The 26880-nt window shown below is 40.0% G+C and overlaps 1 protein-coding gene across 2 annotated transcripts in view; it reads left to right on the top strand.

The window, feature by feature from the left end:
• The window catches only part of LOC123717990 (serine/threonine-protein kinase 10), a 59545-nt gene that overhangs the window by 18759 nt on the left and 13906 nt on the right, over positions 1-26880 (top strand). For both annotated transcript variants that reach the window (XM_045674320.1, XM_045674319.1), the window contains exons 2-20: positions 550-659; positions 1323-1448; positions 2240-2413; positions 4089-4287; positions 6037-6167; positions 7800-7979; positions 8803-8946; positions 12535-12616; positions 13369-13553; positions 15969-16325; positions 16537-17157; positions 17468-17608; positions 18714-18882; positions 19033-19136; positions 19837-19961; positions 21599-21709; positions 22756-22848; positions 24258-24360; positions 24642-24799. In XM_045674320.1, the coding sequence (XP_045530276.1) occupies positions 633-659; positions 1323-1448; positions 2240-2413; positions 4089-4287; positions 6037-6167; positions 7800-7979; positions 8803-8946; positions 12535-12616; positions 13369-13553; positions 15969-16325; positions 16537-17157; positions 17468-17608; positions 18714-18882; positions 19033-19136; positions 19837-19961; positions 21599-21709; positions 22756-22848; positions 24258-24360; positions 24642-24799 (3230 nt within the window). In that variant the 5' untranslated portion in view covers positions 550-632. The remainder of the gene's footprint in view (positions 1-549; positions 660-1322; positions 1449-2239; positions 2414-4088; positions 4288-6036; positions 6168-7799; positions 7980-8802; positions 8947-12534; positions 12617-13368; positions 13554-15968; positions 16326-16536; positions 17158-17467; positions 17609-18713; positions 18883-19032; positions 19137-19836; positions 19962-21598; positions 21710-22755; positions 22849-24257; positions 24361-24641; positions 24800-26880) is intronic.

Raw genomic sequence — 26880 nt, 5'->3', positions numbered from 1 at the left:
GTAATGAAAGTACTTTTCGCTTATACAACTATTACATTGTTGTGTACGTAACACGCCTGTGACTTGGCTTGTGTATGGGACACCGCCCACGCTAAGATAAGGCTCACGCTGACAAGACACGAGACAAGGACGAGCTTTGAGCTCGCTGTATTGCGATGAATTGATTATCGGAAATATTTAGTAGAAAGATTTACGGTGTGTGTTAGCGATGTGTGTGTGAAAAGACATGGTCTGGTCGCTCTTGTAACTTAGATTTAAGTTTGAATTTCTAGAATATCTGTTAAACGATCCGTATTGGGGAGTATTTTTTAATTATTAAGCATTTATTGCTGACTGTATATAAACATTTGTTTTATTCAAAGTCAAACTCAAAATACCTTTATTCATATAAGTAGACAATAGATTGCGTGATTGGTAAATCAGTTGACGTTTGTGTCCCGCGCTGTGTATGTGTCCCCCCCACCCCCTTGTTTAATTCTTAAGAAGTTTGCCGGTATCTGTAAGTTAGTTATTAACAACAGACATTATATTTATTTTTTCTTTTTTCAGACGCAAGCAGCGGTGGTAATAGCGGCATAATGTATCAAGGCGGGTGAGGCGCTGTCGCGTCGGCTCACGACGCGTACGCAGTCATGTCGTTCTTTAATAATCTTAAGAAGGTAAATACATTTCCATGGGACGTATCAGGTTTTTAATCATAGACGTTCCTTATTCCACAACTGAGCGTGTTTAATCACCACCGGTATGTGGAACCAGCTGCCCAATACCAATTCTTGAAGCCTGTGATGCAGTTGCGAGTCCTCTTGAAGAGTCCATGGATGGGTCACTGAGGTTTTAATCCAATCAAGTCTCTTACTTAAATAAGTTTGGCGGTGTATTGTTTGAGGTATACACAGAAAAGGTGTTTTAGTTGGTATTTATTATTATATTTCAAAGGCAGGCAACGCAAACCAACTTGCAAGCCTTCTGGCTGTGTCACTTAACATCAGGTAAGCTTGACCTACTTTTCTTAAGAAAAATCCCACGATATATGTATAGTTTTTAATCCGTCCATAAATATAAATTATTTTTATTTTTGTATTAACTATATACACAAATCTTCCAATAGAGATTAGATATCTGGCAGAATGACCATCGCTGTGGAACAACTCTGCTCCTAAGCATAATGCTGAGCCAAGGCCAGTTACAACCACAACAAACACATTACACACTTATAATAAATCTTATTCCTTGTTTGATTATTATTCTGTGTGTTATGATAAGTTAGATTTAGTGTTAATCTACGTAAATGTAAGCTTATTATAACATCTATATACTTTCAGGTGCTACACCTGGGCGGTGGAAATGACGCGAAAAAGAAAAAAGTTTTCAGTAATATTAGGGATAATAGTGATCCTAATGAAAACTGGGACATGATTGGGGAGCTGGGCGATGGCGCCTTTGGAAAGGTATTATTATTATATATACAGAAAATGTGTGTGTGTATGTATACGCATTAGAAGTTATACTTCTTTGGCGTAACAAGATAAAAATCTTTACACAAATTGTACTCTATGTTTGAAGAAAAAACAACACTAACAATAGAAAAAAGGTATTGAATACATTGATAGTTGTATTATAACGCATGATCTAGTTAAATAATGTTTAGTTAAATATCACAAAAAAACAAAATGTTGAGTATAGCTAACTTCAGGGTCGGTTTTTTTTTGTTAAAATTTACTCTAATAATTTTTCTCTAACGCGCCAAATGAAGAAAATGATTTAATTTAATAAACAAGAAGATTAATTATATAATGGCCGCCGAATGTGCCTAGAATCTGCAAATCTCACCCCTGAGATCGTAAGTTCGATCACCGGCTTTGAACCAATGGAGTTTCTGTCTATATGCGCGTTTAGTACATGGTCGAACGGTGAAGGAAAACACCGTGAGAAAATCGACTTTTTTTAGTCCTATTAGATTGACAAATGAGACAGATATAGAAATTTGAGGCCCAGACCTAAAAAGGTTGTAGCGCCACTGATAATAACAATAATTAGTTCATAGTGTTCACTAGTTCAAATCGTTCTGTTCTTTTCAATCTTCTCAATAGGCTCGTGGTGTCCAGTTGAATAGCCTCGACATTCGCGTGATGGTGGAGCCTTTGTTCATGTTCTCCAGCAATTGTTTTTATAATTCTGACGACGTCCTCGTCGTTACTGCGAATGTAACATGGTTTCTATTAATAATTTTAATTTCCAGGTGTACAAAGCCCAGCACAAAACAACAGCCCAATTAGCAGCCGCAAAAATGTGTGTCTTGGACAATGAGGACGATTTAGCAGACTTCACAGTGGAGATTGACATTTTAACCGAATGCAGACACCCGAATGTGGTGGAACTGCATGAGGCTTACTTCATTGACAATAAGCTATGGGTGAGTGTTGCTATATATATATGTATATGTGGTTTATTTCCTATAACCCCTAGGATTCAACGGCTTTGAGCCTAGTATTTCCTCTGTGCGTCATCTTCAATTGTCCGATGTCAGGTTTGCTTTGGACTTTACCGCTTTTCTTGTGGGTTCCAATCAAGCCTACTTGGGGATATAATTGGGATCTCATTGGGGTGTATGTCCAATTCATTTGCTCCATCCACAGCACAATAGAGATCTTCTCGTGCCAGTATTTTATATACCTAATAATAATGATTGTACCCATTTGCCTTCTTTCATCTCTTCTTCAAAATGGTGGTGATGTGATCTGATCATTATTAATCAGTTTAAAAGAACAAGTCAAGAAACTCAGTTGGTTTACATTTTTCTCTCTGTCTGAGATCGTTCTAGTACTCCTGTACATAGGCTTTAGATTGGTACAGGCCTTCAAAGTCAGTACATGCCATGCCAATGTCTCCAGTATGGAGTTATCTGGATAGAAATTGTTTTGACAGATTCGGCCGAAGATGATGTTGAAATGATGACTTAAACCAGTATTTCTTGGCTTAATCTAGTGAAGTAGTTCCGTTCAATGAACCACGAGAGTCAGTTTTATGACCCACTGTGGACAGTCCAGGCTATGCACCAGCTAACAGTTTGCGCCACTGCCTCGTTTGAGATTTTTGTCAGCTACATTCCCAGCATTCACTCGTCTGTCTATATCATCGGCAAGTAGCCGATCTTTCGTGCTTGTTTTAGGTCTAAGGCATGTTTTCCTAGAAGTTCCTGACTGAAATGATGTACCTTCTGTGACCTTAATGTGAATAGATGATTCATGCTAATACAAACCTGAAGATCAGCTAAGAGATTATGCCACTGGCTGATCTTATCGTAGTGACGTCTGAGCAACTCTTCCTTGCGCTGCAACTCGCATTTCAAGTCGTTGTTCTCTTCTTTAAGAGCAGTTTCGGCATCATAGCTGATAGTAAGAACCTGGAAACTTCTCATTCATAAAGTTTCAACTTCGGATCCATACATTTTGGATCGAAACTTGATGACTCAAAAAAATGTGGAGTTTTTGCCGCGCACCACCACTATGTGGAACCAGCTGCCCACTGAAGTATTTCCGAACCAATTCGACTTAGGGTCCTTCAAGAAAAGAGCGTACCAATTCTTGAAAGGCCGGCAACGCACTCGCGAGCCCTCTGGCATTCAAAGTGTCCATGGGCGGCGGTATCACATAAGAGAGTTAACCAATTCGAATTAGGGTTCTCTAAGAAAAGAGCATACCAATTCCTAAAAGGCCGGCAACGCACTCGCGAGCCCTCTGGCATTGAGAGTGTCCATGGGCGGCGTTATCACTTAAGAGAGTTAACCAATTCGACTTAGGGCCCTTCAAGAAAAGAGCGTACCAATTCCTACAAGGCCGGTAACGCACTCGCGAGCCCTCTGGCATTGAGAGTGTCCATGGGCGGCGTTATCACTTAAGAGAGTTAACCAATTCGACTTAGGGTCCTTCAAGAAAGGAGAGTACCAATTCCGAAAAGGCTGGCAACGCACTCGCGAGCCCTCCGGCATTGAGTGTCCATGGGCGGTATCACTGAACATCAGATGAGCGCCTGTTTGCTCTTGACAGCCTTTTAAAAATAATGCTTTATATTAACAATTATTTTCGCAGATGCTCCTCGAATACTGTGATGGTGGTGCCCTCGACTCGGTGATGGCGGAACTGGAGAAGGGCCTCAACGAATCGCAGATTGCCTACGTTTGTCGCGAAATGTGTAAAGGACTGGAGTTCCTGCACTCCATGAAGGTCATTCACCGGGATTTGAAGGCTGGAAATGTACTGGCCACTATGACTGGTGGTGTTAAATTGGGTTTGTTTGTTTGTATTTAGATGTGTGTGTGTGTGTGGACACCTGTCCCTGTATCCTGTACTAATAGAGTTTTTTAATGTCAAAAATATACACAATGAAATTTATGTTGAATCGTTGTTCAAATTCAACTCTGCTAATCGAAAAATACAAATAAATCGCGAAATATAAGTCGACGTTACAGCAGTTAAATCGTATTTAACTCGAAAATTCTTGCTAAAGGCCTATACGCTCGTCAAACTCCAAAAAACCACATTTATTTATTAACACTTCGTTACACTACAATATATATAAAAAAATTGAACAAAATTAAATGAAAATGAGGGCAACTAGCGGCCTTGTATAAATAAAAATTTATTAAATTACATAAGATAGGCAGGTGACACATTATTCACTTGTTTCTTTCCATTTTTTGTCAACGTTTCTCGAAACACCTTCCCCAGTGACGTCATCGACAGTGGTTGCAGATTTGATGGGCGTCATGAGGGTAATGCGCGAGCACAAAACACGACGATTGTAGTTTTCACAATATTTGATTTACACTGATGATACAAATAATAATAAATTATAAGTTTTAAGACCGAGCAGTGAGTTCAATGCACCAATCTAGCGACCAAAACTCAGGGATCCAACTCGATCCGTCCCCACTTCAAAAAGGCCCCGTAACAACCAACGGACTGGGCTATATATAGATGGCGCTTCGACCCCACTCGAGCAAAATGCTCTGCTCTCATTGGTCGTTTGTTTAATAACGATTACAATCTTATAAATTAGAAAAACGTAACTAATTTTAACTAAAATCACTAATTTGTTAACAGAAATATGTTACGTAAAATCGCGTATTAAGTTAAATTAAGATTAATGCAATCTGTTTAAATGATAAAGAGAATTTAATGTATTATTGTACAATCAACAAGCAACTCGTTGAATGGCTTCCTCCGACATATATATAATATATACTGGAGTTGAAAAGGTTATGTATCCATTTTGAAAGAACGATAAACGATTTAAATAACTTTGTAAGGAGCTGCAACCATTACACCATGTTCCACATGACATCTTAAGTAATAGTGCCAAGGTTCATATCGATCACTTATAAGCGTGACGATTTCCCAAATCGTCGGAGTTACGTCCCGAGAGTATAGCCCGACGCAGGCACTCTCTTCTACATACAGTTATTCGTTTCATAGCAATTAACTAAATCATGGGAGTTACACCCCGAGAGCATAGCCAGACGTAGGCACTCTCTTTGACTGTTAAATTGTATTCATTCGGTATATAGCAATTAGCACGTCATTATTTCGCTCATATTCTATTGTAACACGCGAATGGTAAATATAGAGTAAATCAATAAATCTCTATTATTTGAAGCATCCCGTTGACCCAGGAACCGTACATTTTGGTCCTTCGAGCCATCCAGAATCGTAATTAATACTAACCTGAAATGTAAAATTTTATGTACTATTATGTAATATAAATTTTGTAATGCCTTCTTTTGCTGTGCCCTAACAGGGTCCATAATATTGTACCTAGCTTTAAGCCTCATAAACATCTATTGTAACGTTATGGAATGCAAATAAATATATGAATATGACTATTACAGTACAGAGCCAATACGATTGTTAAATATATAATAATATATACATAAGACACACAATATCGCCGTAAACTCCTTGCGGACGTATAAATATGTCAAAAGTATTTGATTAACGGTTAGTTGTTGTAATTAATAGTTTTTATAAACCTTTGCAGCGGACTTCGGTGTGTCAGCGAAGAATAAATCCACACTGCAGAAGCACGATACGTTCATCGGAACACCTTATTGGATGGCGCCAGAGGTGGTTCTCTGCGAGACGTTTCGGGACCATCCCTATGATTTTAAGGTGATTAATTTGACTTAGACTTGACAGCAGAGCAGCAGGCCTGATGGCTCCAGCGTGTGACTCTCAGCTATGAGGTTATAGAACCTTGGCTGTGCGCCAATGGACTGTCTATGTGCGCATGTAACATTCGCGCGTACGAAGGATAACGTCGTGAGGAAACCGGAAATAGACATCTGAGGCCCAGACCTAAAAACGTTGTAGTGCCATTGATTGATTTGTAGAAATGTCGTCTATAAAATTGTAGTACATCACTTTGCTCTATTGTCAATAGTTAGGTTAGGTTATACTCTGATTTTTCGTTCCGTAGAGTTCTGATATTTCATAAGTGTTGGTACTAAAAAAGTTCTCCACTGAAAATTGGACAAATTTGACCAATTTGATACCAATAAAAATTAAATGCTATATATTTAAAATTAAATGCTACGTATTTTTAAAAAAATGTAACGTATTAAAAAAAATAACGTATTTTAAAAAAAAATACTAATTTTATATTAAACGCTACGAATTTTAGATTAAATGCTACGAATTTTAAATAATATGCTACGTATTTTATATTAAATGCTACGAAATTTAAATAACATGCTACGAATTTTAAATAATATGCTACGTATTTTATATTAAATGCTACGAATTTTAAATAAAATGCTACGAATTTTATATTAATTGGTACGAATTTTAAATAACATGCTACGAATTTTATATTAAATGCTACGAAATTTAAATAATATGCTACGAATTTTATATTAAATACTACGAATTTTAAATAACATGCTACGAATTTTATATTAAATGCTACGAATTTTAAATAACATGCTACGAATTTTAAATAAAATGCTACGAATTTTTAGTTTTACTTACCATCTAAATCTTAATATTTATAGTCAAGTGACCTAATAAAAAAATATATTTCAATATCACGAACAATATACCGAATTAACTTTAATTACTTTATTTTATTCTTTTGCTGGCAACAGTGCTTATTAATTCCAGGTTTCGTAAACTTTAAAAATATATATCTTAACTTGTTTTTTTTATGAAAAAAAGACGTTATAATCACTCTCCGTAAATCCACCTTTCATATGGAAGACCGTACATAATATAATGTATCCATAGACTAAGATGGCTACTCGTATTAAAAAATGCCGGGGCAAAATACGAAAGAATAATTTCACTGTATTATCGTCACTATCATTTGAATTTGATTTACACTTCGGTCTAAGTAACACGTGGTTGGCTATGCTAACACCAACACGTGGTAATCATGATATTGAATTGTAGCTTATATGACACGTTTGTCGGTCTACCATAGCAGTGCCATCTATTGATTACTTACTCAATGCAGTCGAAAAGTATCGACATCTGTTAGGATCTTTTGGAGTTAACAGATAATTGTGACTCTCAATTAATTATAGACAAATAATTTGCAATAAAATAAAATTGCGACTATAATTAAAGATCTAAACTATCATATCTCTTAAGTTGGACCAGACTGCTCACGGTGTGCCAATTTAATTTATAATCGGTTAAGTAGTTTAGGAGTCCATCGCGGACAAACATCGTGACAGGAGATTTATATATATTAAGATTATATTATATTATATGTTAATGAGTGTTATATAAAATTTGTGTTAGGTGGACATCTGGTCGCTCGGTATAACATTGATCGAGTTCGCTCAAATTGAGCCTCCGAATCACGAAATGACTCCCATGCGAGTGCTGCTGAAGATACAGAAGAGCGATCCACCGACGCTTGAGCAGCCCTCGAGATGGACCAAGCATTTTAATGATTTTATATCCAAAGCGCTTGTTAAGGTGTGTATTATTGTTCATTTTCCATATAACTTCAAGAGAAGAGCGTAACAATTTTTAAAAGGCCAGCAACGCACTCGCGAGCCCTCTGGGCATTAAGTGTCCAATGGCCGCGGTATCACTTAACATCAGGTGAGCCTCCTGCCCGTTTTCTCACTGTTCTACCAGTACCAATATTTAAAAGGCCAGCAACGCACTCGCGAGCCCTCTGGGCATTAAGTGTACAATGGCGGCAGTATCACTTAACATCAGGTCAGCCCTCTGCCCGTTTTCTCACTGTTCTACCAGTACCAATATTTAAAAGGCCAGCAACGCACTCGCGAGCCCTCTGGGCATTAAGTGTACAATGGCGGCAGTATCACTTAACATCAGGTCAGCCCTCTGCCCGTTTTCTCACTGTTCTACCAGTACCAATATTTAAAAGGCCAGCAACGCACTCGCGAGCACTCTGGGCATTAAGTGTACAATGGCGGCAGTATCACTTAACATCAGGTCAGCCCTCTGCCCGTTTTCTCACTGTTCTACCAGTACCAATATTTAAAAGGCCAGCAACGCACTCGCGAGCACTCTGGGCATTAAGTGTACAATGGCGGCGGTATCACTTAACATCAGGTGAGCGTCCTGCACATTTTCCCACTCTTTTATGAAGAAAAAAAAAGCTCTTTCTTAAACCCAAAAATAGTAGGTTGAGGAAAAATCAACAAAAAGAGACAGAACATCTTTTATTTCAATACTGGTGTGGCATATATGTGTGGGAGTGAGATAGCGTTAGTACATCATTATGGACATCGAAGACAAGCGCGACCACATTTCTAAAACATTATAGGACCCAGAAAAGCGTCCAACATCAACGGACCTTCTCAAGCACGAGTTCGTCAGCGGAAATCTCGACTCCAAATCTCTGAGGGATCTCTTACTGGAGTACAGAGCCGAGGTGGTCGAAGAAGAGCTGTTGGATGATGACTCCGAGGTTAGTATATATTTGAGAGAGCTCCCTGGCACGAATAGCTGTTTGAAAATGATATGGAGAAATTGGTGATGAAAGTATTGTGAACTTAGATTGCTAAAGTTAATTAATGGAGCTAAATTAATTCGAAGATTAATTTGAAGATTTTAATTTAATAAATTAATTTATATTGTAAATAAAAAAAATATTATATATGTATACTAACATGCACTTATATGTGTAATCGCACGCTTACTTACGGACAGAGGAGGCGACGCGCACGCCTAAACCGCGAGCAATATCAGAGGGTTGGTTAGTATGTGTATCGGCAGTGCTTTCAGATCAAAGTAAATTACAGTATAATCAAAATGTAGTTGTTTTTGAGGTCATTCCGGCTCGAAGGACCAGATAGGGTCGATCAATTATTTTGGAATTTGATATTTTTTTTTAGTTTTTCGTTGAAATTCAGTATTTGTGCTGTAATTTCAATAGGTCTGGAAGCAATGGTCTATGGGATTACAGTCGTAATCTATACAAGAGCTTTTGGTGCTCAATTCTTTTCAATCTTTATAGTATCGGAGTTGTTATAAAACATGGACTAAACAGTGTCGTTTTGGTTGCTATGAATACAATTTTTATAAATGGTAACCATGGCAACAGGATTCCACGTTTTATAAGATCGCCTTTTTAAAATCATTTTCTAAATGCCAAAAGGTTTTTGTAGAGTTTATGTATTTTTATAACCGTTGAATACTTATACACCAGGAACACAAAGAATATATGTCATAGGAAATATATAATTATCATAAAAATTAGAGGGGTGGGGCATACATACAAAGTACAAAACATACAAAGAGAACATTTGAACACGGTTCGCTACTGATTTGTAGACGGCGTGTCTAGTAAAATACTAGAAATATTAACAATATAAAAATCTCTAGTCACGATTTTTAGTGAATATAGTTTGTTTATTACGGTCGATGATTATGGTGTTGGACTTGTGGCTTCAGCTTGCGTTTCTCATACCTGAGGTCGTAGGTTTGTACCTCCGCTAGGCACCAATTGACTGTTTACGTGCGCATATAAATAGCTCGTACGGTGAAAAAAACATCGTGAGGAAACATGACTCAAAAATGTCGTTGGCGTGTGTTTGAGGAGGCTGAACACCTAATTGGCTATTAGATTGACATATCATGAAACAGATACAGTAATTTGAGGCCGACCTAAAAAGGTTGCAACGCCAGTTATATTTTTTATTATGATCGATTTTTTTTCTTTTACGATTACGTGTGTATGTATTATCCTATTAAAAAAACACTTTTGAAAGTCAAAATTACAAGTTAAAATATTTATGAAAAATGACTAGTTGCCGTACAAAAGGTTTCATATGGAGAAGACAAGGAACTCCAGACTCTTTTATAATATAATGCATATATTATTATGTATATGTCACAGCCAACTAGCTTAATTAGCCGTTGAATTTACAGCCTAGCCGTTTAACTAGCGGCCTGAAAGATGTTCAGCCAGTTGATCAAACAGCTAGGCAGATACACTTGGATCAATGATGTTCCATTACTTGCCTAGCCTGTTGACTGTTAATTTAAGTTTAGTTCCACTTTCTGCCACTCTCAAACTCGAAACTAAACTCTTCAAAGTGTCAATATGGCGTCGGCAAACCCCAACTTTGATGGTGTTGTCCAAAGTTTCACGAAAAGGCAATAAGAACAATGGAAGACTGTAATGACAATAAAAAAGTGAATTTGACTTAGCAATTTAATTTTAATGCCACCAGCCAGTTCATTAAATGTTGTAACAAACGCTACGGCTAAATATCTTTGAGGCCGCCACTTAAACGGCTACGTTTAGTTGAAAGGCTGGTCTGTTAATTGAACGGCTAATTAAGCTAGTTGGCTGCGATATAAGCACATATATTGCAATTATAGATTTTACATTATTATTTTAAAAAATATATATAGGCCTTGCGGCCTGAAGGCTTGGGACCCACTTGTCTAGAACAAATCTGAATACGAAACAGATATTGAAATTGAGTCATCGAAGTTCTAGTTTCGCTGGGTTAGTAGCACAGTGAAAAACACACTCGCTGATGTATACTTTAATATTTTTCGTATTCGTCACATTCACCCACATATTTATATATGTTTATGACTGTAATACCTTTGAGTGTTGTATTTAGAATTAGTTTTTTTTATTTGTATGGTTTTTTTTATTTGTATCGTTTTTTTATTTACATACGTTTCTCTTTTTATATCTTTAAGGACAGTTATATACTGGTGAATAGTATATAACTGTCATATGTCAAACTTTTAGCTTATATATAATTCTACTGTACGTGTGTACGTCACCGAACTCCTATTAAAGGTTTTTGTGTTGCGTTTGAGTGATGCTCTGGATGGTTTAGATTGACAAATTATCCCGGCAGATGGTACTGCAGCCATTATCTAGATTATTTATCTACTTCAGCTGGTTTTTCAGTTACGAGTCTCGGACAATTTGACTGGTACAGCGCTTTCCGCGTAATCAAACGACCTGGGTTCGATTCCCAGTCTGAGCCGTCCCAATTACTCTTCTATCTGTAATATGTAGAATCGTAATTTGTTGTTACCATGTGTATAGGTAGAGATTTTGTTTTGTGCATTGCTATCATTGTGGATCTGCAGCAGCGAGAGTTTCATCCCTTGTTGAAGGTAAAATTGAGGAAATATTGTTTTTTTATCAGGATACGATAATAATAAGACAATCCACATCATTTTATACATTAGACCACTGTTTCGGACTCACGCTCCACAGAGGGCCAATTTGATAGTTGTAATTTCAGTTTTTCATTATGTTTTAATATCTACTAACTTACGTGGTAACTAAGTTACGTGTTACTTGTTAACGAAACTAACCAGTGTATCGTTAATTTTCAAGTAATTTCTTCCTAAAAGCTACAGGCCAGTTTTAATCTAGTAATTTAATTTTTAATATTAAGGGGGAGGGGGGGTCATAAATTTTAATATGGTTAAGGTGGGTACAAAAACCTTGGGGAAACACTGCATTAGACAAAATCAGAGATGTATTCATTCAAGTCATTATTCCAAGATGCGGCTCCCGTCTGGGAGAAGGCCTGCTGTAACTTTGTCGACCCTATTTATCGTCATCCCTCAGCATCCAATTTTTGCAAACCACCTCCACCTCCCGCTTTAGGTCTGCATTTGTTTCTTTATCCTTTTGGGCCAGTCCATACGGTTGACAAAATCTCTTATAACGACATCGAAGGGACTCACATTTGGTCGTAAAAACCGGTAGTCCTAACAGATGACGTTGTTATGTATTAACCTAATACATAGAATTCAGCCGGGACCTTTGATTTTGGTTAATATAACTGGTATGCTGTTCTTAACGATGTCGTCGTAAATCCTTTTGTCTGTAGTTTTAGTTTAAGCATAACTGCCATCTGCATATCAAATTTTATTTGCTTATAAAACCCGGGTGTGTGTCGAATTACGTACGTACTATTATACGTATCTACGTGCACGTACCTACATGGCCAGTCTCAATAGAGATGCCGCATGCCGTCACCGATTTTAACCTCTCAATAAATGATTGCAGGAACATCGCAGCTCTCAAATGCAGATGGAGATCGAAGATGACTCAACATCTGTGCGGTCGGGCGAGACGCCGGACATCAAGAGTGAGTGGTTGTTTTTACATGTTGATCCAGCAGAACCAGCAGAGTGAATGTGGTATACCTGCCTGTATACCAGAGAAGCCACGTAGTAGACTATTTATGCAATAAAATTATTATTAAATTCAAAACCTCAGCAATGCATACGGCATCCAACGACCACTTTTTAAGCCTTGACTTGTTTAAGTCATCGCGGAATATACTTAAAATGAGTATTAAGAATATCGATAGACCTAAATCACCTGCATTATGAGCACACCAAACACACACGCCACATACGTACACACACACCCCACATACATACACACACACCCCACATACATACACACACACCCCACATACATACACACACCCCACATACATACACACACCCCACATACATATACACATACACACACCCCACATACATACACACACACCCCACAAACATACACACACCCCACAAACATTTAAACACATACATACACACACCCCACATACATACACACTCCCCACATATATACACACACACTCCATATACATCGACATACACTCACACACACACTTACACTCATACACCCCAAACACTCATACACCCCAAACACTCACTCACACCTCCAAACACACACCGTGTAAAAACAAATTAAAGTTATGAAGTTATTATACTATGCGTATAATGATGAGGGAGTGTGCGTCGGGCCGTGCTCTTATAGAACAAAGAAAGCCCGAGTGAGGAAGATGTTACAGCCTTGGCTCGTTTAACCATTACGAATTTCCAGTGTCGGAACAAGAGGCGTCCGCCCCCCGCGCAACCGCCGCAGCCCCGCCCCGATCGCCGCGCGCTGCTTCGCCGGCGCCCCTGCAGCCCTCGCAGCCCTCGCAGCCCTCACAGCCAACGCAGCCAGCGAAGCGGCCGCACGACGACGTGGACAACGATCACCGGCACGCTGACAGGAAGCCGCCCGTGAGTTATTATTTATAATTTTGTTGGGTGCCAAAAATCTGTCATTCATGTGGCATTTGTTTTTGATATGTTCAGATACATGTTGAATGAAACACTTTGTGTGAGGCGTTTCAAATGAGCTTATAACTGAGATAACATTAGGGCTTGTCGGGTTGTTAGACTAACAAAAAACTAACGACTTGAAGGGTTCGTAAATCTAAATGACACGTATGTTATTGAAAACGAGAATGTTAAAATACAATTTACTAGTGTGGAAAAAACTAAAGGGCTCTTGTATTAGTAAACTGATTATTAACTAAAACATATATATAGTCCGAGTTAATAGTCTTTCCACCACCACAAGATCGGTATTTAAGCTAGTGAAACCGCGGGGCATTGCTAGTAAAGAATATAAGCAGGCGACCTATTGGACATTATCGGAAACGAGAATGTTATATTACAATTTACGAGTGTGGGAAAAACTAAAGGGCTCTTGTATTAGTAAACTGATTATTAACTAAAACATATATATAGTCCGAGTTAATAGTCTTTCCACCACCACAAGATCGGTATTTAAGCTAGTGAAACCGCGGGGCATTGCTAGTAAAGAATATAAGCAGGCGACCTATTGGACATTATCGGAAACGAGAATGTTATATTACAATTTACGAGTGTGGGAAAAACTAAAGGGCTCTTGTATTAGTAAACTGATTATTAACTAAAACATATATATAGTCCGAGTTAATAGTCTTTCCACCACCACAAGATCGGTATTTAAGCGAGTGAAACCGCGGGGCATTGCTAGTAAAGAATATAAGCAGGCGACCTATTGGACATTATCGGAAACGAGAATGTTATATTACAATTTACGAGTGTGGGAAAAACTAAAGGGCTCTTGTATTAGTAAACTGATTATTAACTAAAACATATATATAGTCCGAGTTAATAGTCTTTCCACCACCACAAGATCGGTATTTAAGCGAGTGAAACCCCGGGGCATTGCCAGTAAAGAATATAAGCAGGCGACCTATTGGACATATTTAGAAGTGTAGGAAAAACTAAAGGGCTCATTTATTAAACTGATTATCAACTAAAACATATATATAGTCCGAGTTAATAGTCTTTCCACCACCACAAGATCGGTATTTAAGCGAGTGAAACCGCGGGGCATTGCTAGTAAAGAATATAAGCAGGCGACCTATTGGACATTATCGGAAACGAGAATGTTATATTACAATTTACGAGTGTGGGAAAAACTAAAGGGCTCTTGTATTAGTAAACTGATTATTAACTAAAACATATATATAGTCCGAGTTAATAGTCTTTCCACCACCACAAGATCGGTATTTAAGCGAGTGAAACCGCGGGGCATTGCTAGTAAAGAATATAAGCAGGCGACCTATTGGACATTATCGGAAACGAGAATGTTATATTACAATTTACGAGTGTGGGAAAAACTAAAGGGCTCTTGTATTAGTAAACTGATTATTAACTAAAACATATATATAGTCCGAGTTAATAGTCTTTCCACCACCACAAGATCGGTATTTAAGCGAGTGAAACCGCGGGGCATTGCTAGTAAAGAATATAAGCAGGCGACCTATTGGACATTATCGGAAACGAGAATGTTATATTACAATTTACGAGTGTGGGAAAAACTAAAGGGCTCTTGTATAACTAAACTGATTATTAACTAAAACATATATATAGTCCGAGTTAATAGTCTTTCCACCACCACAAGATCGGTATTTAAGCTAGTGAAACCGCGGGGCATTGCTAGTAAAGAATATAAGCAGGCCACCATTGTCGGAAACGTGTATATATTACAATTTATGAGTGGGAAAAACTAAAGAGCTCATTTTGGCTTCAAATGGGCGATGCTTGTTAACGCTTCTAATTATTAACTAAAATATATATGTAACTTAACAAATGTTAGGTTACATAACTCGTGTTATAGATATATTTATATAAAATATAATGTATTCCACTCCGGGAGAGTACTTATGAATTTTAGGATAAAAAACAATTGTATATGAACTTAGACATTGAACATTACAATCCAGCTTAGAACGAATAATTTAAAAGTTACCTACTGGACTAAAAAGTTTATTAAACTGACAGTCCCTATTGAAGTCTTAATCGTTAATTTACTAATAAACTGATAAACATTTCAAAAGTTAAAAAAATAGTATTGTCTATGGTTAACATAGCTTTTACACATTGAAAGAAAATAATTTTTTTACCGGATTAAAGCAAAACGTCGGAAAGTTTTAAAACTTAAATTATGAAAATAATTCTAGGTTTATAATAATACTAATAGCTTTAATCCGGTAAAAAAATTGTTTTCTTTCAGTTAAAAATATACAAATTCCGTGCAATTTTCGCAGGATAATGTTAATTTTTTAGTAATGAATTCTATAATTGTTACAATTTCAGGCCCCAAAGAAAGAAAAAGGCCCTGCGCCCCCTCCCCCCGCGGTATCAGCGACCCCGCCAACCCCCACAACACCCGTTACCCCAATACAGTCACCGGCGACCCCCATACCTCCAGCCCCCACACATCCGCCCGTACAGTCAACGACACCCGTCACACAATCCGCTACACAGAGTACCCCAACGCAATCACCTACCCCCATACAGACTCCAACGACCCCCACTCAAAGCCCTATAGAAACAGCGCCTCTGACACCCTCACAGGCCGCTTCGCGTGGTGGCCGCAAACAGCCCGCGCCGCCACCTCCAGCCCCCACTCCCGCCAGTCCCACCACCGCTGGCAAGTTTATTGTGGACCAGGTGAGGAAAATCTTTCTATCTTCTATTCCTGGCTTTATTTAAGTGAATCTCTGAAGTAACTGATTTGTAATCGTGACTGAAACAATAAGTTTTTATTATAAGACCGATTGCTACGTTTTACTACGATCGAACACATACGCGTACGTAGCGCAACGATCGAATATACGAATGTATAGGTTAACAATTGAATATTTCAATAAATTAATTCCAGGTGTGTCGAGAAGCCGAACAGGCGGTACAAAAACAATCAATAAATCCAGAGGTACAGTTAGCAGATACAAAACCAAAGCCAGATAGACCCGAGGTGACAGACAACGAAGGTGTCAGTGTCACTGTCAAACATGACGTTAACAGAAACAGCACGGAAATTGACAGGAATAATATCAAAATTGACGCTAAGACAGACGATGAGACAAACGACAAAAATGCAGATGTTAAAAATGTAATTAAAAGTACAGACGATTCTAGGAAACAAAAAGAAGTGAAGAGAAGAAGTATGGAGATCGAGAGCAAACTCGAAAAGTCCAAAGGTCTAGCCACGCAAAGGCAAAGTCTCACCGACGTCAGAGAAACTTTCGAAAAGAGAGCTTTGGAAGAGAGGAAGAGCTTCGATTCAGAGGTGAGAGAGGTTAAAAGAGAGGGAGAGAAGGAGAAGGCTAGATCGACGGATGAGATTGGTGCGAGCGAGACGAAGAGAGTCAGTGCTGAGATAAGTAGAATCGAGTCGAGATCGCGGAGTATGGACGATAAAGATCGATTGGATCGAGTGATTCGGGATTATTCGAGGTCCAGTTCGATAGATAAGAGTTCCATCGAGATCAAGCCAGTCGTGGTAAGGGTTTTAACTAGTAAATGCATGTCTTCTTCAGCTGCACTCTTCATTTCTGAAGGTCGTGTTAGTGGCGACCCAAAATTCCAGTCGGCAGCGAGCAGCCAGAGGACAACATACTGTATTTATTTCCCCCCTCCCCCTCCTCTTGTCAGCAATAGTAAGTGAAGCTCTCAAAAATAATGTATGGGTCATATGTACAAAAGTAAATAACTGTTGACGTACTAAATGAGAATACCAAAGCAGTCCCCCCCCCTCCCCCTATATTGGTTACGTAATACTTACCCCATATCAATATAATATATACTTTCAGACACCAATCCGTCAGCCATCACCATCCCAAGCGGTGACGGTCGTGTCTGTGAGCGCTGAACCGAACTCCTTGGACGCGGTGCCTTGCGGTCTCGTCACAGTAACCACGACGCATCCACCCGTGCTTAGCACGGGCGCCAGAGTGAGTAATTCAAACTATTTTTGGACTACCTTCCTTTAAATGTTATTTTTGGACGACCTTCCTTTAAATGTTTTTTTTACATACGTCGAATAAATGTATATCCTGAATAATGGTAACTTCTCGGTCATAGATGGCGGTAATATACAATTTTTAAAATAAGACAAATCCGTTCCGAACGTATATGTGCGTGCGCCATACGTTCGGAACGGATTTGGTTGCGTGCGAGTGTCGATAAAGAATAAAATAAAATTGAAATGAGACTTTTAAGTCGATAAATATTGTGTGGAATTAATAATTGATATACATGTCGCAGCCAACTAGCTTAATTAGCCGTTCAATAAATAGCCTAGCCGTTAAACTAGCGGCCTGAAAGATGTTCAGCCATTTGATCAAACAGCTAGGTATTGGATCAATTATGTTTCGTTGCTTGACTGTTAATTTAAGTTTAGTTTTACTTTCTGCTACTCTCAAACTCGAAACGAAACTCTTCAAACTGTCAATATGGCGTTGGCAAACCACAACTTTGATGGTGTTGTCCAAAGTTTCATGAAAAGGCAACAAGAACATTGGACGAGTGTAATGACAATAAAAAAGTTAATTTGACTTAGTAATTTAATTTAAAAAAAATTGTTTTTTATCTCATATTTATTATTTCTGACAAATAATGACTCTAGCACAAGCCAGTTTATTAAATGTTGTAACATATGCTACGGCTAAATATTTTTGAGGCCGCTAGTTAAACGGCGACGTTTAGTTTAAAGGCTGGTATGTTAATTGAACGGATAATTAAGCTTGTTGGCTGCGACGTGTATGCGGCAAGCTCGTGTTTTAGGTGGAGGAAGCGTATGTATGTAACGAATTTTGGGGTGGGGGTGGGCCCCCCTCTTGTAAAACGTTACGATGCGAGACGGGGATTGAATTACGCGTTATTGATGATATTAAAGTCACTAGGGGGTGGTCGTTTCATGGGGGGAAGGGTCAAGAATCTCCAAAAATAGCGTGACGTAATACTTGAACGCTTCCAAAGCTGATTTTAGTTGATCGGTAAACAACTTAAGTTCAGTTTAAAATCATGATTTGTTTGAAGTTATAAATTTGGTTTCAGCTGCCTCCAAACGCAGTGACGATATCCAGCACTCCGCCCATCAACGACGAGGTGGTGGTGGTGGGGGGTTCGGCCAGCGTCGTCACCACCGCCACGGGATCCTCCTCCGACGACGACTGTTTCGCGCCTTCGTCTCTTGACTCATTGGATTGCACCACTTGTTATACAGGTGAGTTGTTTGAAACTATAGTGGCTTCAACTCAAGAGTGGTTCAGAAGAACTTGCAAGAAACAGTCTCTCGCTCGCGATTACTGAGAATCAATCGAAATGTTTTTCGTAAATAAATTTGCGATTATTTAAATTGCCTGTTATGTTACAGAGAAGAGTAGAGGCCGTCGCCTGGACAGCAGTGAAGTGCTGATCCTTAGCCCTGGAGCTGGTGATTCGGGTCTCGGGTTCGACGATTCTCATAATCTCAATTTGGTGAGTGTTTTTTTTTTACAGAATCTAAATCATGGTATATTACTGAAAACCACTGTGGTTACATGCACGTTCACCCACACATCCTCTCATACACACACTCACTCATACACCCACACATTCACTCATATACCCACACATTCACTCATATACCCACACATTCACTCATATACCCACACATTCACTTATACACCCACACATTCACTCATACACCCACACATTCACTCATATACCCACACATTCACTTATACACCCACACATTCACTCATACACCCACACATTCACTCATATACCCACACATTCACTTATACACCCACACATTCACTCATACATTCACACATTCACTCACTCATGCAGTCACTCTTACACGCATGTTTCTTCATTAAAGAAAAAAGTATTTAAACCCTTAAATGGATTAAAAGTCGTATAGTTATCACTATTTTAAAAGTTTTACATTAAGCCAATAGACTAGACTCTTATCCCTGAGATCGTAGGTTCGTTCTCTGGCTGTGCACTAATGGACTTTCTATGTGCGGAATTTCACTGTCGTATAAAAGAAAGAAAATATCGTAAAGAAACCGGTCTTAAACCCAACACGACGGCCTGTGCCAGGCGCAGCCGATCACGAACTCTCCTAAACCGAGAAATATCACTCATATACCCAGACCTAAATATTTTTTTAAAATTTGAATTTTAATTTCAGGACACTTCCCATGTCTCAGTGGTGACGGTCGGGGCGGAAGAAGTGCGGGTTCGGGACTCGGCGGCGACGCACATAGCGTTGCCGCACAACGACCACGCCAGACTTAGCCCTGATAGCTTTGAAAGGTTTGTATATTATTTTCAGTTTCGGTAGTTCGTACGTAAGGGAGCGTTCAAGTAGGTAACGAATTTGGGGGGGGGGTATCCTCTTGAAAAACGATCCTATTATGACTTTCCAGTACTTTACACCACATAATGGTAAGGTTTAGGTATAAAGGGTCACTGGGGGTGGTCACGAAACGTTTTACTATTGGATACAGAAACGTTACGGCGCGTTTCATGGGGGGGGGGGGGGGGGCGGCAAGAATATCTCAAAAATTGCATTTTTACGTTATTAATGGGTTCGAATCTTTTCAAACCAATCCTGGTTACCCATGGACAAGAAAAAGACGGCGCATAACCGAAAAATGTGACGCGTAACGGGATAATGTGACGCTTAACCGAAAATATGACGCGTCACGGAATAATGTGACGCGTAACCGAAAAATGTGACGCGTAACGGGATAATGTGACGCTTAACCGAAAACATGACGCGTCACGGAATAATGTGACGCGTAACCGAAAAATGTGACGCGTAACGGGATAATGTGACGCGTAACGGGATAATGTGGCGCATAACCGAAAAATGTGACGCTTAACCGAAAATATGACGCGTCACGGAATAATGTGGCGCGTAACCGAAAAATGTGACGCGTAACGTAATCATGTGGCGCATAACTGGATAATGTGACGCTTAACCGAAAATGTGACGCGTAACGTAATCATGTGACGCGTAACCGAAAAATGTGACGCGTAACGTAATCATGTGGCGCATAACTGGATAATGTGACGCTTAACCGAAAATATGACGCGTCACGGAATAATGTGACGCGTAACCGAAAAATGTGACGCGTAACGTAATCATGTGGCGCATAACGGGATAATGTGACGCTTAACCGAAAATATGACGCGTCACGGAATAATGTGACGCGTAACCGAAAAATGTGACGGATTTTTATTCCAACGTAAAATTCCTGGACTAATAAAAAAAATCATAACCTACTTGAAATCAAGTATTTTTCCATATACTAATGTCCGGACATTCTACGTAAATGATGTTACGGATTTAAAAATGTATAAAATATTCGTTATAAAGTAAAATATTGATTAGATTATGAACGTACTTTTACGAACTTTTCCTATAGCAAAAATATATCTATAGTCCGGCTTACTAGACTTCACTACCACGCGAGTGAAACAACGGGCTAGTAATGTATTAATTAATCAATGGCGCTACAGCCTTTTTAGGTCTGGGCCTCAGATTTCTGTATCTGTTTCATGATTGTTTGTTAATCTCAAGCAAGTAGGATCAGTCTTCTGTGCCTGACGCCGTCGACCTGTTGGGTCTAAGGCAAGCCGGTTTCCTCAAGTTTTCCGTAACCGAATGTTAAATATAGAAAGAAAATCCATTGGTGCACAGCCGAGGATCGAACTTACGACCTCGGTGATGTGAGTCGTACGCTGAACCAACACTGCTAGTAATATATAGTTCATCAGTGTATTGTTTCTTGTTGCTTGCGTTAGCGTAGCGTAGCGTTCTTGTCAGCGTAATTGCCACTCTAATCATATATATTGTCTGGTTGTATATGAATATGTGTTGTATGATAAATAAATAAGACTTCTGGAAGTGGTTCGTGGTGAATGTTGAATTTTTTTTCTTCCAGCCGCCGCTCTGACAGTGGCTCCGGAAGGTCGGAGAGATCGCGCCGTGGTGATGCCGACTCTTTGGCGACAACGGCCTCGCATGACTCGCCACACCTCAATGGCGGTGGACGGTGAGTTTACCAATATTTATCTGTCTGTCTCGCTCGCACTTGTAGGTCTTATGTACGTGCTCGTACGCCTAGATACTAAATTATGTTCAGTATTAGTAGGATTTTTTATTTCTTCAAAATCTCGTTTATTAAAAAAAAAATAGCCTTTGGACGTATTGAATGTTATAAAATAAGTGTTATAACATCTTATATTGATAGAAAAACAGTGACACACTCGTAACGACCAATCAGGAGTCACGAGCGCGTGCGCAGGTATCTAAGTAACGATGCAACCAGCATCGCTACTGTCAGAGACATTTATTGATTACTCGGTTTAAATTCAGTTTAGTTTTTAGGTAAACTGTTATTTATCAACAGCTTGTCCTTTAAACTCAAAATATCTTTATTCATAGAGGTAACCAAGTGCACTTATGAACGTCAACACAAGATATGTTAAACTGATTCTAAAAGCAAGCAAAGAGCGAAGACAAGAAGAACTGGCCAAGTTCTCTACATGTCTCATCTCTTCGACAGAGGCTTCCTCTAAATTGTTCCAATCGTGGCGTTCTTTAGCGGTTGCAGTCCACTTTGGACTCGCTGCCTTTTCTATTTCTTCCTCCCATCTTATGTCTCTCTTTCATTTACTTCATGGAATCCGCTCCATTACGTTTCTGTTCCTTTCGACCATCTGTCATGCTGTGACCCATCTTTTCTTTACTAGTTTTCGGTGTATGCCTTATATCTCATTTTTGACTGGTCGAGGATGCTCCCTTTAACGTGGAACTGGTCATCATCCCCCATAGCATTCATGCTACAGAATGTGGGTACTTAAAATGGGGATGTATCTGATGACGTCACACGATAAAACGCGCTAACGAAATATTTCCAACAAAGCATATATACCTACAGCATCTCCTTTACTTTAGAGCCTGTCAGTGGTCAAACTGATTCCTCACTTTAAGCAGGAACCGGTACAGCGTCCTGCTTCACAAATTATTTAATCGCCGAAATGTGGTTATCAGGTTAGAGGTGGGGCACTCCTGTATATCATTTATGTTTTGTTTCAGGGTAAATAAAGACAGCCAGAGCATAGAAGAGAACGGAGAAGCGGAAGTAGTATTGAGAAGGAAACCGCAAGAAAACGTCAATAGGATACAGAGGTATTGGTTTTTTTTAATTTATTTCAATTGTTTTAATAAGTTTGTCTTGGGTATACTCGGCCATACCTCATCGAGATGACATGGCGACGTGGCCAGCGCCGTCGCCAACTAGTTCTTATTGAAATGTATGCCTCATTTGGCAACTGGCAACACTGGCTACCTGGCGACGTCGCCAGTTATTTGCAGGTGTTTGTATGTTCTGTCACTCACTCAGTCGCCAACCAGTTGCCGACATCATGATTATTGAACATTTTTCAGGGGATTTTCTTAAATCTTCACAGAGTTGGAGAAAAACACCGCTTTGGCTTCTGTTTGATTGATTTACCATATTTTATCGTTTTAAAGTTTCATCATTTGCGACGTTCATTTCTGACTTTTCTAGCCATGGCATCTCGGTGAACCTTACAGTAACCCAATCCAAAAACTCAATTTCTTTGTACCTACTGTCCAAAGGCCCACATGGTATTTGCGATACCAAGGGCCAGAATCTGTTGCACAGATCCTCGTTAAAGACGTTGCCTACTGAATGCTGTCTTCAACTATCGACCTGTTTGTCTTCGCAGTGGGAGTTCACAGCCATATTATGTATTTATTATTATATATTTAACAACATTATCGTCTTGGCTCCGTACTGTAACAGTCTATGTATTTGTGAATGTGGAAGCAGCTGCCCAGAAGTGTTTCAGAATTAATTCGACTTGGGGTCTTTCAGAGAACGTACCAGTTCCTATAAAGCCGGCATTTGCAGCCCTCTGGCAATGTGACTCCATGAGCGGCTTCACTTAACATCAGATGATCTTCCTGCCCGTCTGCCTCGAATCACTTTAACAGAAAGTTTCTTGACATAGTCAAAGTTGGCTAATTGTTATTCTGAACCAAGAGTTCTCTTACATCCCGGCTGCATCAGGAGGTTTCTTTGGTCGCAATTTAACAGTTTCGTGTAGGATTAGTAGGAAGCGAATGGAGAAACGTTCATTAAACAATGGATAGTTTCGTATCTGGGTCACTTGTTGACCGCCACCACCACCAATTATGGGAAAAATCCAGTGTTAACGTCGGATGATAGAAGGAAGATATCATGGCTTTGGAGGGCTAGGGAGTGGTCGGGTATTGCAGGAAGAGTTGCTGCATCTGGCACAGGATAAGACACGCAAAAAACTGAAGTAGTAGACTCCCGTAATGTAGTAGGAGACTCCAGTAATGGAGAGAAGAAGAATGGAAAATTAAAGCCATGGATAGAGATGTTTGGGGAAAGCTGAAGTAGGACTTTACCCGTTAAGGTTTCGAACGGTCCTCACGGAAGATTGGGAAAATCATCGTGAGCAAACCAGAGAATATCCAACAATTTTAGAGGCAGCGGTGGAAAATAGTTTTTTCTAGACATTAATGATGTAATAATTTTTTTCCAGGTCAAAAGAAGACATTCATATGGCGAACCTGAAGAAGAAGACTCGGAAACGCACGAGGAAGTTTGAAATTGACGGCGTTATCGTTACTACTACAACTCATAAGGTTAGTTTTACAGCCGGCGACGTACTCGCGAGCCTTCTGGCATCACACTCCATGGGTGGTAGGTATTTCCAAACCAATTCGACTGAGGGTCCTTCAAGAAAAGATCGTACCAATTCTTAATAGGTCGGCAACACACTATCGAGCCCTCCGGCATTGCGTGTTTCCATAATCGGCGGTATCACTTAACATTAGATGAGCCTCCTGCACGTTTGTCTCCTGTAACTGGACTTTTAGAAATGGGTTGAAATAAGTCCAATGCCATATTTGTATCATTTGTCCAGGTGATATGGGGCGACGAAGAAAGCGGTCGCACGTGGGACGACCACGCCCTGCGCAAACAGGAGTTGCGCGAGATCAAGATGCTGCAAAAGCAGGAGCAGAAGCAGTTCCAGGACCTCAGCGCTAAGGAGGCGCAGCTCAGGGAGCAGCAGGACAAGAGGTACGGCGTTTAATGTATTTTATCGCGCTTCTTAGGGGCCAGTATTACGTACGTACGTAAGCCATATAGGGGGGAGACTTTTCTTATTTTTTGAGAGCTTTGCTTACTTTTACTGTCAAGAGGAGTTTGGGGGGGGGGGAGAGCAAGACAGCCAGACGACTGCTTATGTAATACTTGAACGGCCCCTTATCCTACTACAGTCAAAAACGTTAAAAAGGACTCTTTATTATCTCCTTTCAGATTCTTTTCTCGTCTTCTTCTCTCGAACGTCTTTTGAGATTCTTTTCTCTTCCGACTAAAGCAATTCAGGGGCTGTCTGTCTACCTCTTGTTCTCTCTAGCTCTGGAAACTATTGATTTAAGAATTAAGTCGGCCTGATGGCTTTAACGTGCGACTCTCATCCCTGAGCTGGTTATATGAGGAGATGGTTCTTAGACCCAAGTCGACGTGTGTCAGGCACAGAAGGCTGACCTACTCGTCTATTAGAGGATACAAATGATCACAATGTAGATACAGACATCTAAGGCCCAGACCTAAAAGGCTGCAGTGGGTTTTCAGTATTGAGAATATACGGAGTGTCTAATTAATTCTTAAAGGGCCGGCTACGCACTCGCATAGCCCTCTGGCTAAAAGCCAGAGGGCTTGTGGTGAGGGAGAGCAAGTGTCCATATCACCTTACATCAAATGAGCCCTCTGCCCGTTTGCCCCCTGTTCTATCAGTATCCATTCTTTAAAAGGCCGGCTACACACTCGCGAGCCCACTGGCTTTTAAAGTGTCCATATCGCCTTACATCAAATGAGCCCTCTGCCCGTTTGCCCCCTGTTCTATCAGTATCAATTCTTTAAAAGGCCGGCTACACACTCGCGAGCCCACTGGCTTTTAAAGTGTCCATATCACCTTACATCAAATGAGCCCTCTGCCCGTTTGCCCCCTGTTCTATCAGTATCAATTCTTTAAAAAGCCGGCTACACACTCGCGAGCCCACTGGCTTTTATAGTGTCCATATCACCTTACATCAAATGAGCCCTCTGCCCGTTTGCCCCCTGTTCTATCAGTATCAATTCTTTAAAAAGCCGGCTACACACTCGCGAGCCCACTGGCTTTTATAGTGTCCATATCACCTTACATCAAATGAGCCCTCTGCCCGTTTGCCCCCTGTTCTATCAGTATCAATTCTTTAAAAGGCCGGCTACACACTCGCGAGCCCACTGGCTTTTATAGTGTCCATATCACCTTACATCAAATGAGCCCTCTGCCCGTTTGCCCCCTGTTCTATCAGTATCAATTCTTTAAAAAGCCGGCTACACACTCGCGAGCCCACTGGCTTTTATAGTGTCCATATCACCTTACATCAAATGAGCCCTCTGCCCGTTTGCCCCCTGTTCTATCAGTATCAATTCTTTAAAAAGCCGGCTACACACTCGCGAGCCCACTGGCTTTTAAAGTGTCCATATCACCTTACATCAAATGAGCCCTCTGCCCGTTTGCCCCCTGTTCTATCAGTATCAATTCTTTAAAAGGCCGGCTACACACTCGCGAGCCCACTGGCTTTTATAGTGTCCATATCACCTTACATCAAATGAGCCCTCTGCCCGTTTGCCCCCTGTTCTATCAGTATCAATTCTTTAAAAGGCCGGCTACACACTCGCGAGCCCACTGGCTTTTATAGTGTCCATATCACCTTACATCAAATGAGCCCTCTGCCCGTTTGCCCCCTGTTCTATCAGTATCAATTCTTTAAAAAGCCGGCTACACACTCGCGAGCCCACTGGCTTTTATAGTGTCCATATCACCTTACATCAAATGAGCCCTCTGCCCGTTTGCCCCCTGTTCTATCAGTATCAATTCTTTAAAAAGCCGGCTACACACTCGCGAGCCCACTGGCTTTTATAGTGTCCATATCACCTTACATCAAATGAGCCCTCTGCCCGTTTGCCCCCTGTTCTATCAGTATCAATTCTTTAAAAAGCCGGCTACACACTCGCGAGCCCACTGGCTTTTATAGTGTCCATATCACCTTACATCAAATGAGCCCTCTGCCCGTTTGCCCCCTGTTCTATCAGTATCAATTCTTTAAAAA

Source organism: Pieris brassicae, chromosome 14 (genome assembly GCF_905147105.1).
Source record: "Pieris brassicae chromosome 14, ilPieBrab1.1, whole genome shotgun sequence".
Classification (NCBI taxonomy): Eukaryota; Metazoa; Arthropoda; class Insecta; order Lepidoptera; family Pieridae; genus Pieris; species Pieris brassicae.
This window is presented reverse-complemented; position numbering and strand designations above follow the sequence as displayed.